Source organism: Sinocyclocheilus grahami, unplaced genomic scaffold, assembly GCF_001515645.1.
Source record: "Sinocyclocheilus grahami isolate Dianchi unplaced genomic scaffold, SAMN03320097.WGS_v1.1 scaffold153.1, whole genome shotgun sequence".
Classification (NCBI taxonomy): domain Eukaryota; kingdom Metazoa; phylum Chordata; class Actinopteri; order Cypriniformes; family Cyprinidae; genus Sinocyclocheilus; species Sinocyclocheilus grahami.
The window spans coordinates 3289786-3303032 of record NW_015505332.1 but is presented as its reverse complement, the minus strand read 5'-3'; the positions used below and the strand labels follow the sequence as shown (position 1 = coordinate 3303032).

The following is a 13247-nucleotide window of genomic DNA, read 5'->3' as shown; positions in this document are numbered from 1 at the left end:
ATGAAAGTGTCTTTTAGTTCCAACTTATGACGCTGGCCAGGGCTGCGTGATGTTTTTCGGTATATTTTTGATAATATTCAAGATTAGTATTTACACTACTGTTCAAAAAGTTTGGGGTCAAAAAGATTTTTATGTATTTTTTTTTAAATGTATTTTTATGTATTTTACATTTTAAATGTATTTTTAAAAAAGGTATTTTATGCTCACCAAGGCTGCGTTTATTTGATTAAAATTACCGTAAAAACAGCAATATTGTGAAATATTATTACAAGTTAAAATAACTGTTTTCTGTTGTAATGTATTTTAAAACATAATTTATTTGAAATTAATAAAAACTGTATAGACATTTACAAAAAACTAATAAAATTGCCCCAAAAAAATCACAACAAAATGACTAAAACTTAAAATAAGTTTTAAAAGATAAAAATTCATTACAAAATATTTGTATTTATTTTTATCAAAATGTGAAATTGTTCATTAACAAAAGCACTTCCAAAGGCATTCATTTTTTCTTATTTTCTAACTATTAATTCCTATCCCAACACAACGACTCAAATGCCGAGTAAAAAATAATGAAATATAGAAATAAAAGAATCCATAATGATTATACATAAGTATAGAAGTATTCACACAACAGTAACAAAATGTAAAGTATAAATAAATAAAGGGATTACTTCTTGAGTGCCTTCAAAGACATTCATTCAAAATAGTAATAAAAACTAAAATAGTATCGCAAAGCTACTAAAATAACACTAGTAGGTGACAAATTGTCCAGGAAATTAACTAAATATGAATTGGTTCCACTGATAGCAATGTATATTTGGACCGTGTTCAATACTGTCTGCATTGTTTTAACACATGATTCACTAAGGGAATCCAGCAGAAAGCAACGGCAATGCTAAAATAGACACGCTGTCTTGAAGTGCTTCGAGAATTTGCTCCTTTGAGTCAAAAAACATCTATTTATATCTGAGCAGTAACTTTGGCAATCAGCTGGTGGGATGCAATCCACATCCGAATATTTCCATAGTTATGGGCTCCAGTGAAGACGGAGGTCAGGACTTGTGGGGTTGTGTTTGTGTGTTGATATGATGCAATTCAAACGCGGATTAGGCAAACACTTGATGACATGTCGCGTTCCTTGGCAGTGCTAACTGCAGATATCCAGCGTGTTTGACCTTGTCAAAAGAGTTGATCACATAGAGCTCGGAGGCCTGTAACGGGGTCGTTTGTGTGCTTGTTTCCTCACTAAACGTCCCACGCTTCACCAAGACCCTCTGGAAGTTAGAGAATGTCACAGAGACAGCGGCTTTCATGTGTGGAGAGCGTGACTTTGTGTCTAATGAACTGTATTTAGAGCTGCAACCAGCCAGTTTTAGTGAAATATGTGCTACTTTAATATAGACAAAAATCATTTGAATTACTTTCTTTACAATTAAATCCCATTTCCCTCCCCTAATTCTCATTGCAAAAAAATCACCTTTTAACTGTAAAATATTATGACAATGGAAATGATCATTTTGAGACTCAGACATTTACTTTTGTTTACACTACATTTTGCTTATTATAAAAATACTATGGTGGTCGTGATGGTGTTAGCACTTGATAAACCATGAGACTTTGAAGGACAGAAGTTTTTTTATTATTATTACATAAGATTTATGATGATATTACATATTATATCATATTACATGTAAGTTATTTAAATCATATTGCAAAGTACTTTTACATGGACAAAAATACTAAATAGTTTTATTTAAATCTATGATTTAAATCTACAGCTTTAATATTTAGGTGGATTTCATCTAAACATCTCACCTAAAACTTTTTCACATTTAGTTTCTTTCACATTTTCGTTATTAAATTTGACAAATTAATGCAAGCTTTAACTATAGACAAAAAACAACAACAGTAAATACTATTTTTTTTTTTATATTGTAATGCAATAATTTAAATACAATTTAAAAAAATAAGAATTTTGATTTCGACCCTATTTAATTTAAATATTTATATTTAAAATATTTTTTTATTAATTTATTTTGACAATTTTAAATCAAATTCTTATATTTTTATTTTATTTAAATTACTGCATTACAGTATTCAGTTTTTTTGTCTGTAGATAACTTGCATATATTTGGAGAATTTGGAAATGTAAATGTGAAATAAATTGTGTGACGTATAAATATTTCACAATGTAAACATAATAAATAATTATTTATTATTATTTAGTTGTAAATAATTAATGTTATGCACTGGAGTAATAAAAATGAGGGGGACATGCGCATAATTAGCATGAAAATAAAAAAAAATTATATATATAAATATCAAAATTGTTCTTTATTCAAACTAGAAGTTGACTTGACCTTTTTCGGGTTTTGGGCCTAGAAGTACACTCTCAGCTGTGGTCCTCATGTGGTGGATGCAAATCATCCTTATTTCCATCTCGCTCCGGCCCCTATTCATATGCAGAAATAAAATAAAAATCAGCCTGTAATAAAGTGATGCACAACAGTTACAGGAAATGGGTTTATAGGAAGAACCTGTTGTACCCCAGTTGAAGTAAAACAACAATTAATGCTTCATTTTGGGGAGATAGATTTGTGCTGTAAATGCAAGCCGTTCAGATCGCGCTCTCTCATTGGCTTCTCTTGGTCCTGTCCGAGGCGGTTAATGACTCAATGCAGTCAGCGGCAATCTAAATGATCACTGCCAGAACAAAAGTGCATCCAGATTTATCTTTTCGGTCAATTTCCCATTAGTTCTAACATAGGTCTGAAAATAGGGAGGCTTTACTGGGTAAAGCAGGCACACAAACAAATTCATCTTAGACTATCGTAATCCATTAGGTCCGCTCTCTTTCTCTTAGTGGCAGATGTAAATAGCATTTTGTTTTTCAGCCAAATGCAATCTCGTTGAGAAGAACGAATGGTCAGTTCTCTCAAGTGGGGCTGGTCTAGTGAGAAACGATGGTCCTAAATACTCGTTCCAGATTGCCACTACATCCCCTAATTTCCTTAATTACTCACCTGCGCTAGACCAGGACACCAGCTAATTAGTGGTTAAGCCCATCTACAAGCTAATTAATTAAGGACCACAGCGAAGGAACACGCAGTTCACAAAGCAACAAATCTCATAACCGTGCTGAGAAGACCAGTCTGAGTTTGGGTTATGATGGTTGGTTAGTACTGGTTTAGTCTCTGGTTAAGATGGTTAGTCTCAGCCTCAGACTAAATATTCACCCACAGTCCACTAAATCAAATGAAAATGTAATTTTTAAACAGTGTTATGCATGTATTTTATAATACATAAATATTATATCTATACTGTATATATATATATAGAGAGAGATATTTAAATCTATATATTTATATCTAGATTGATTGATTGATTTTTACATCAAGTTAAACTAAATAAAAATGAGAATTGCTGCCTGAAATAAAAAATAGTTTTTATGGTTTAAATTTGTGCTATTACTTTAAATAAAAATATATTTTTTAAATATTATATATATGTGTGTGTATATATATATGTGACCCTGGACCACAAAACCAGTCATAAGGGTCATTTACATTTTTGTTTTTTGAGATTTATACATAATCTGAAAGCTGAATAAATACGCTTTTACAACTATTTGAAAATCTGGAATCTGAGGGTGCAAAAAAAAATCTAAATATTGAGAAAATCGCTTTTAAAGTTGTCCAAATGAAGTTCTTAGCCATGCATATTACTAATCAAATTACGTTTTGATATATTTGCTGTAGGAAATTTACAAAATATCTTAATGGAACATGATCTTTACTTAATATCCTAATGATTTTTTGGCATAAAAGAAAAATCAATAATTTTGACCCATACATTTTGGCTATTGCTACAAATATACCCCAGCGACTTGAGACTGGTTTTGTGCTCCAGGGTCATATACATATATATATATATATAAACAGAGATGAAAAAATATTTACAACAAATACATAAATATTTTCAAATAATTATGATATCAGTTTGAATTCATTCATCATTACAGTAATCATTGTTGATCCCTGTTTTAATATGATGTTCATTACAACTTCCTCTGCCATTTAAATGTATTTAATTGGGGAGTAACTATTATGTATTTCATTCAAATCAGTGTTTATCATTTGCACAGGAGCCGAGCTCTTTGGATTGTTTAACTACCCGGGTCGGCGTGAGGGTCAGCTGAAGTACTACACGGTTAAAGTGCCTCTGCGAGTGCAGCCGCAGGGCGAGGGCATCTGCACTCTGGAGGCCAACTGGCTCGATCACATGACTCAACACTTCAACAACGGAGCTTCACTAGTGGACGGATACTTTCAGCTGGCCAGTGACAACGGTGAGTCAGTGCTGATACTTCTCGAACTCAAACAATCAGAAATGTACACTTCATCACACTAGTGGATTATAAAAATACTATGGTGGTACCATGATTCAGAGATGCTATAGCATTTGATCCCATCACTAAATATACTACATGGTGTTCAGAGCCAAACATTGTATTATGGTTTTCTAAACATATATTAAATAGTGGATTATACAAAAAATTACAAATGTATACATCACTTCCCTAGTAAAAAAAATATATTTAAAATACATTTATTTCATACTAAGTATAGCTACAGATATAACAATTATAATTTAACTTCTTTTGGTGTACTAGTGCACAATGCACATTTCTTAATATTAAGTCTAAAATGTATTGATGAGGATTGTATGATCTTTGAATAATATCGTTCTTTAAATGCAAAATATTTAAAGTGCACCTGAAGTATACTTGCAATAGTTCCACTTTAGCACAATCAAATATACTAAGTATATCTTTAATTGGACTTCAGCACTACTTCTGCACAATTAAAGTGCATTAAGTACAAAATTAGTTATTCCAATTTAGCAGACTTTAAGTAGACCAGTTTAGTATACTTAAAGTACAACTGCAGGGTATTTTATTAAGTACATAAATATGTAAATGTATTTGTAGTATACTTGGCATGAAATAAATACAAGTACATTTATTTTTCATATTACATTTTATTTTTCATTTTTCTAGGGTTAATACATAAAAAAATAATACAATTCATGAAATTCAATTCTGAATACTACATTGTGTCCCAAAACTGTAACAATTGTATTACCATTTTTTGTACAGTGTAATGCATTATTAAAATATATTAAAAGACGGAAAACAGTCAATGAATAAATAAATTCCAAAATGGGATACACAAAAATATATATATATTGACTAAATATATAATTGTAAAAAAAAACAAAAAACGAACGCATTACTAAATAAGAAAAAAATAGTAAAAATTTATAACATAAAATAAAATTCTGAATATTATATGGTGATAGTGTAGAAAAACAATGTCTTATGTTTTTTGGAGAAAAAAAATATTATACAATATTATTATATTATAATTAATATGTAATATTTAAAATAAAATAATATACAATCTAATTATAAACAAACTATAATAGAACATTTCATATCAAACATAATATATATATATATAAACAATTTAAAATAACTACAATATATTTAAAAGTGAAATACACTAAATGAATCAGTAATCTCCAAAATGGGATACATGCATAATACGACCTTGACCAAATAAATACATAAATAAATATCGCATACATAACAGTTTAAAAAATACTACATGGTAAAACTAAAATTTTATTTTTCTATTATATATTTCTATGGCAATACTATTGTAATTTTATAGGGGTTATAAATAAGTGTTATGATATTATTAATATGAATATGTGCTCATCCTATAGGTCGTAAATAATTGAATTAAATGCATCTTCTAATAAATGGATGAGCATTTTTTGGAAAATTGATTAGTTTGATATTATACTAGTGTGCCATATTTTATTTTCTGCCTCATTAATTAATCATGCTATTAAAACAGCTTGTGGGTTTGGCTCACTTGAGTGCACTGAAAGCATTTTCAGTCGAGATCTGCACTGTGGATCTTCCAGCACTGAGGGAAACGCACTGCTGGTTTGAGTTTGGCTTTGTTCTTTGATGGCTAACCCAATATACGCTGTTTTGTGGCTGGGTTATAACATCGGGGACATGGGGAGAGGAGGGTATTTGTCATCATTTAGAGCTTTCTGGGTCTTGAAGTGGTAATGATGTGGCAAGAGAACGTGTGCCGTGGTAGCAATGACGCAAAACCCAAGCTTCTTATTAGTTAATTAATTTTCTTTAATGACTCCCCTGTACAGTCCGTAAACCCCTGCCAAGTTCTGTGCAGTTCTACCGAGGGAAGTCGTCCTGAGGTAATTACTGAGCAAAAGCAGAAATTGATTTGATTCTTATATTTTCTGAGGGAAATAAGAGTGGTATCGGCCCGTGCAAAACTCAATGCCACAAAGCTGTGGGGTTCTGCTGGTTGCATACAGGCAAAAGTCTCCATTCTGACCTCTAATTCCTCATTCAGTGCAAACTGCCTGTTTTATCTCTAACCAGGCAAAAATCAGAAGTCTGAAACAGTAAAAGCGCACATCTATTTAGCAAATCACACGACTTGAGACATTATTCATGTCCTTAAGACAAACGCAGGACAAGCAATCACATCTAATACACTTCTAATACTAACCGTGACTATGAGCAATAATAATAGGCTACCCATGCTTGACTTTGCAAAGGCCACTAATAAATGGATTTAAAAATGTAATACACTAAACGAATAAACAAACAGACAAAAAATATATACACAAAGAAAAAATGACTGTACAAATGACTATATATATAAAAATAAAAAATAAACTATATATAAAAAATAGACTACATATAATAAAAAATGCATACATGAGTTTTTAAAAAAGTAAAAAAAATAAGTGGAAAATATAACCTTACCCAAATAAAAATGTAAAGTAGAGCACAATATATAAAACTATTAAATCGAGCATAAAGAAAATAATATATAAATATTCGAAAAACTTCAAAAACTAAAGTGTAAATTAAAAATGTTGCAGCAGTTAACTGAAATAAATACTTTGAAATGAAATAAAAAAATCAAGTTTAATAGTAATATTACAAAAATAATAAAATAAAAAATATTTGCATAACATAACTAAAATTAAAATGAAAACTAAAAATATAAAAATACCTTACCCAAATAAAAATGTAAAGTAGAGCACAATATATAAAACTATTAAATCGAGCATAAAGAAAATAATATATAAATATTCGATGAAAAACTTCAAAAACTAAAGTGTAAATTAAAAATGTTGCAGCAGTTAACTGAAATAAATACTTTGAAATGAAATAAAAAAAATCAAGTTTAATAGTAATATTACAAAAATAATAAAATAAAAAATATTTGCATAACATAACTAAAATTAAAATGAAAACTAAAAATATAAAAAGGAATTTAAACAAAATATCAAAAAAAAAATACTGTAGTGCATAAATAATACTAAAATAGCAGTTTGCTTCACAAGAGTTTTGCAAATATCTCTAATAAAAAGATTTAAAAATGTAATACATAATCAAGTAGGACACAATAAATAAAACTATTAAATCAGTCTCAAATAAAATTAAATATCAAAATTAGATGAAAATACTACTAAAAGTACTACTAAAACTGAAATAAAAAATAAAGCTAAACAGTAATATTGCAAAAAAAAATTACAAAATCACATAACACATTTACTAAAATTAAAATATTGATAAATACTACAACAGTGCATAAAATGATCAAATAACAGGTTGCATTACAGTGAAATACTTTGAAATGAAATAAAAAAATCAAGTTTAATAGTAATATTACAAAAATAATAAAATAAAAAATATTTGCATAACATAACTAAAATTAAAATGAAAACTAAAAATATAAAAATGAATTTAAACAAAATATCAAAAAAAAAATACTGTAGTGCATAAATAATACTAAAATAGCAGTTTGCTTCACAAGAGTTTTGCAAATATCTCTAATAAAAAGATTTAAAAATGTAATACATAATCAAGTAGGACACAATAAATAAAACTATTAAATCAGTCTCAAATAAAATTAAATATCAAAATTAGATGAAAATACTACTAAAAGTACTACTAAAACTGAAATAAAAAATAAAGCTAAACAGTAATATTGCAAAAAAAATTACAAAATCACATAACACATTTACTAAAATTAAAATATTGATAAATACTACAACAGTGCATAAAATGATCAAATAACAGGTTGCATTACAGTGTTTTTTTTTTTTACAAAGACCACTAATAAAAAGATGTTAAAAATAAATAAATATGTAGAACACAATATATAAAACTATTAAATCGAGCATAAAGAAAATAATATATAAATATTCGAAGGAAAAATGTAATAATATATAAATATTAATTAAAACCTTAAAGTGTAAATTAAAAATGTTGCAGCTGTCACGAATCCGGTCCATGAACTTCCATCTGCTAGCCATCAGAGGTCACCCTTTCCGATTTCATTGACTCTCGCACTACACATTGTTGCACATCAACCCGGACTACATATCCCATCATTCATTGCACTGATTGCACTCAGCACGATTGCACACAGCTGGTAACACTGATTGCACCCAGCTGTTTCATATCACTCCCTCACTATTTAACACTCACTCTGATCCCTTCCCTCTGCCGAGTATTGTTTAGCACTTATCGTCAGATAGTTACACTACAGAGCCCCGTTAGCCTCCTAGCCTAGTTTTGCCTTGCCTTGTCTGTTTTCTCCGGTTTTGATCTTCGCCTGTTTTCCTGGATTTCTCCCTTTAGCCTTGCCCCTGTGACTCTGTCTGCCAATCGTCGAGCCACGCTAGCCCTAGGATTATTCTTGTGTCTTGCCCGCCATATACCTGTTTGCCACTGTTTCGACCCTGCCTGTGTTTCTGACCTCCTCTGCTTTAAATAAAGCTTTGCTTATGGATCCGCACATCTCACGTCTTGTCAGCCACGTAACAGCAGCAGTTAACTGAAATAAATACTTTGAAATGAAATAAAAATAAAGTTGAATAGTAATATTACAAAAATAATAATAAAAAAAAATTTGCATAAAATAATTACTAAAATTTAACAAATTAAAATTGAAAATAAAAAAATTCATTTAAACAAAATATCAAAACAAAAAATATAACTATAATAGTGAATAAATAATACTAAAATAGCAGTTTGCATCACAAGGTTTTTGCAAATACCACTAATAAAAAGATTTTAAAATGTAATCAACTAAAATACAGTTTAAAAAAGTGGAATACACTAACTAACAAAGTAGGACACAATAAATAAAACTATTAAATCAGTCTCAAATAAAATTAAATATCAAAATTAGATGAAAATACTACTAAAACTGAAATAAAAAAAGCTAAACAAAAAATTACAAAATCGCATAAAATTTATTAAAACATTAATTGAAAATATAAAAATAAAATTCAAATATTGATAAATACTACAACAGTGCATTATAAATAATATTAAAATAACATTGTTTGCATTACAGTGTTTTTTTTTAAAGACCACTAATAAAAAGATGTAAAAAAAAAAAATAATAATAATAATATGTGGGATATTAAATACGAAACTTGACTTTATAAATATTTTTTTCTTAAATTGCATATACGACTAAATAAAAAATAAATAAAAGTAGAATATATAACCTTACCAAGCATCACTAAATAAATATGTAAAGTAGAGCACAATATGTTTCAGGAGTCGAGACAAATGATGGTGTTCATGTCAACCACACGTGTGAAAGAAAAACAACAGGAAGCGAGGGCCGTGTTAAAGCAGGAGGATGGCGAGGTGCTGGCAGAGCCCCGTGGAGACCGGGAACAATGTGATATCAAAGCATGTAGACTTTTCATAAGTGTCTGATTACATGAAAGGCTGGAGACGCATTCATTATCAGGCCTGTGAGCACATGGGCCAGATCTCTCCAAATTTAGCTCCTCTTTGAGTCTGGCCTGCGAATGCATAATGAGAACTCCATGGTGATGCACTCCCACAGTGTCTTCTCGCTGTAAACATCCACACGTCCGGAATATGTGAGGAGGGACGTACACACGCATAACACAAGCCCATCACAGACAGATTCTCTGGGTGAATCTCTCCAAAACATGCCAAGGTCACGTTTCACCCCAAAATCAACAGGAAATAATAGTCATATTCATGCCGCAAACCTTGCAAGAGTAATAGCAATGCTTTCCTTCACAATGTATTTACACTAATCATATTCTGCATAAAAATAATGTAGCTCATTTTAAGACTGTAAATATTTTTTGCATTGTGACACTATTTTCATGAGAGTTAAGCAAATTTCTCCCCCAAATTTCCATTTCTATTAGAATATATATACACATTTATATATATATATATATATACATACACACACACATTATATTTTCAAATATATTCAAATAGAATATATTCTAAGTTATTTTAAAGTTATTTTAAATAGCAAAAATATTTATAATATATACACACACACACATACACACCAAAAGATACATTTTCATTAGTTCAATAATATTTTCAATTGCTAAAATAAAATACATTAAATGTATATATTATATAATATTTTTAGATTAAAAAAATAATAATAATTTATTTTATTATTGCTTTTAATTTATTTATTTTTTGCATTCAATGATGTTATTGTCAACTAAAACTATTAAATAAAGCTGAACTAAAATGAAATAAATATTAGATAAACTTGAACTTAAAAATCTTAAATTAAATTACAAATGTTGCCTTGGCAACTAACCAAAATAAATCATTTGAAGTACTAAAATCACTAAAACTAAAAGTTAAATTAAACATCAATTAAAGCTAAATACAAATATTTAAACAAAATAAAAATGACAAATCACATAAAATTACTCAAATTTAAACTGGGTAACACTTTATATTAAGGTGTCCCTGTTACACGTTATATATACTTACTATTCTATTAACAATAAATTATGCATAATAGGGTATATGTCGAACATCACCTGACCAAACCCGGAAAACAGGTCTCATTGCTTCCGCTTGTTGGAGAACGTGTTAACAGCCGTATTAAATAATAGTGATATCTATGGACTTTTAAGATAATCAGTTAAACTAGCTAGCTGTTTTTATTGTTGACGTTTTATTCAATTTGAATATCTAAATGTGAAAAGAATCCGCAGATATCAGTCCGCATATGTCATGGAAATTGGTTACGATCATCATTGGTATCTACTTTGAAGGCCTCTTGAGTAAAACTGCTTCATATTTAACTAAGCATATGCAAAATGCTTGAACCGGAAGCGACGAGACCCGGTTAACAGAATACGGAAGTCTGTTGTGCATAACCCCTATTACATGCAAGTAACCCTAATCCTTAACCCTAACCATACATGTAGTTAATTAATATTACTCAGTACTTACATTTATAATTATACTGTGACAAGGACACCTTTAAATAAAGTGTAAACTGAAATTAAACTGAATACATAAAAATAAAAGCTAATTAAAAATATTAAAAAAATACTATAATAGTAAATAATACAAAAATAACACCATTTGCATTACAGGTTTTTGTTTGTATTATGGTAATGAGAATTTGCATGGAAAGTACGTTTAAGTGTCGTGAATATTTGTCAACTGTAAAATACTGAATGATTCTGAAATACTGTAGGCATCATGTTGCTGAAAAAAATACTTCTATTGATTTTGGAGGTGAAAAATGACCTGGACATGTTCTTGACAGGTTTTGTGAGATTTGTGGTCCTATTTGATAGAAGATCAAAATGATAGTCTTAGGAGATCAGCGGTGGCATGGCCTCCTCCTCCTCCATCTTCAGAAACTGCCCTCCAGGTGGCTTTGATATGAGTTTATCCACCGGTCCAGGGGTGGAAGGGGGTTTTGTGGCGGCTTAAAGTCTCCTGATGGATTCTGCTCTTTGTCGATGCTGTTGGTGTGGCGTTCTGCTCCACTGATTTACTTGTGCACCTCGCCTGTGTCCTCGTCTAGCTTTGCTTCACTGACATTGAAGTTGTCCAGGAGAATGTCCTTTATAAGGAAGCTTTCCTTTCGCCTCTCTCGCCCTTAGAGACATGTTTCCATGGTGAGAGAAGGTGGGAGGCAGGAGTCGGGTTTTAATGCGATGGGTGTGGCGTGCCAGTGCCGCCCATCAGGCCAGGATTGAATTTGCAGCTCAACACCACCGTTATGAGTCCGCAATTAAAGATTCATACGCTCCACAGGAGAGCAACACGGTGGGCCACAGGCTCATCGCCGTTCCAGGTTTAGCTCCCGTTGAATAGACGCCAACAATGTTGACTAAAAGGTTTCTTTTGTCTGACTTTTGCTCCGGTGCGAATTTCTCCTTCCTCCGAAAAGAATATCCACCCGCAGCTGCGACACATTCATGCGCCTGACTATTCATGCTGTTCTGCCTATATTCAGATGCACGAAGGCACAGATATTCAGCGTATGAATTTCCAATAAGGTATTATCTCGCTATGAAAGGGATTTTGGAGATACCTCCACTGTCATTGTCCTGATGCACAAAAGAATCAGAGTATGAATGGAAGCATTTGAACAGGTCCATGAGGGAGAGAGAATGACAGACACACCTATTCACGGCATTAAAGTGAAGAGTGTCATTTTTTAAATGTTAAAGTCAACATGAAATCCAAATTAATCCTATTTAGTTTTTTAATACACGTACCTGGTCTTATGGAGCGCATTCACACTGCAGCTAAATACAGATGTCACTCCTCTTCTGACTGTTCGGTCTCATTCTGAACATCAGCGCCATTCAAAATGGAATTTAAAAAACCAAATTATCTCGTGAATTTGAAATAAAAAAATTCCTGTTCAGATTTGAATGTAATGAAGTAGATTTCAAATAGATAGGTAGATCAGTAGATAGATCGATAGAACGATATAGAACGATAGATAGAATGACAGGAACGATGGATGGATGGATGGATGGATGGATGGATGGATGGATGGATGGATGGATGGATGGATGGATGGATGGATGGATGGATGGATGGATGGATGGATGGATGGATGGATGGATGGATGGATGGATGGATGGATGGATGGATGGATGGATGGATGGATGGATGGATGGATGGATGGATGGATGGATGGATGGATGGATGGATGGATGGATGGATGGATGGATGGATGGATGGATGGATGGATGGATGGATGGATGGATGGATGGATGGATGGATGGATGGATGGATGGATGGATGGATGGATGGATGGATGGATGGA

General features: G+C 31.1%; 1 protein-coding gene across 1 annotated transcript in view; it reads left to right on the top strand.

Annotated features, from left to right (window-relative positions):
- Positions 1–13247, top strand: part of LOC107592493 (raftlin-like) — a 100613-nt gene that overhangs the window by 61137 nt on the left and 26229 nt on the right. Inside the window, exon 6 of the mRNA XM_016282026.1 lies at positions 4148–4351. Coding sequence (XP_016137512.1) covers positions 4148–4351 — 204 coding nt within the window. The remainder of the gene's footprint in view (positions 1–4147; positions 4352–13247) is intronic.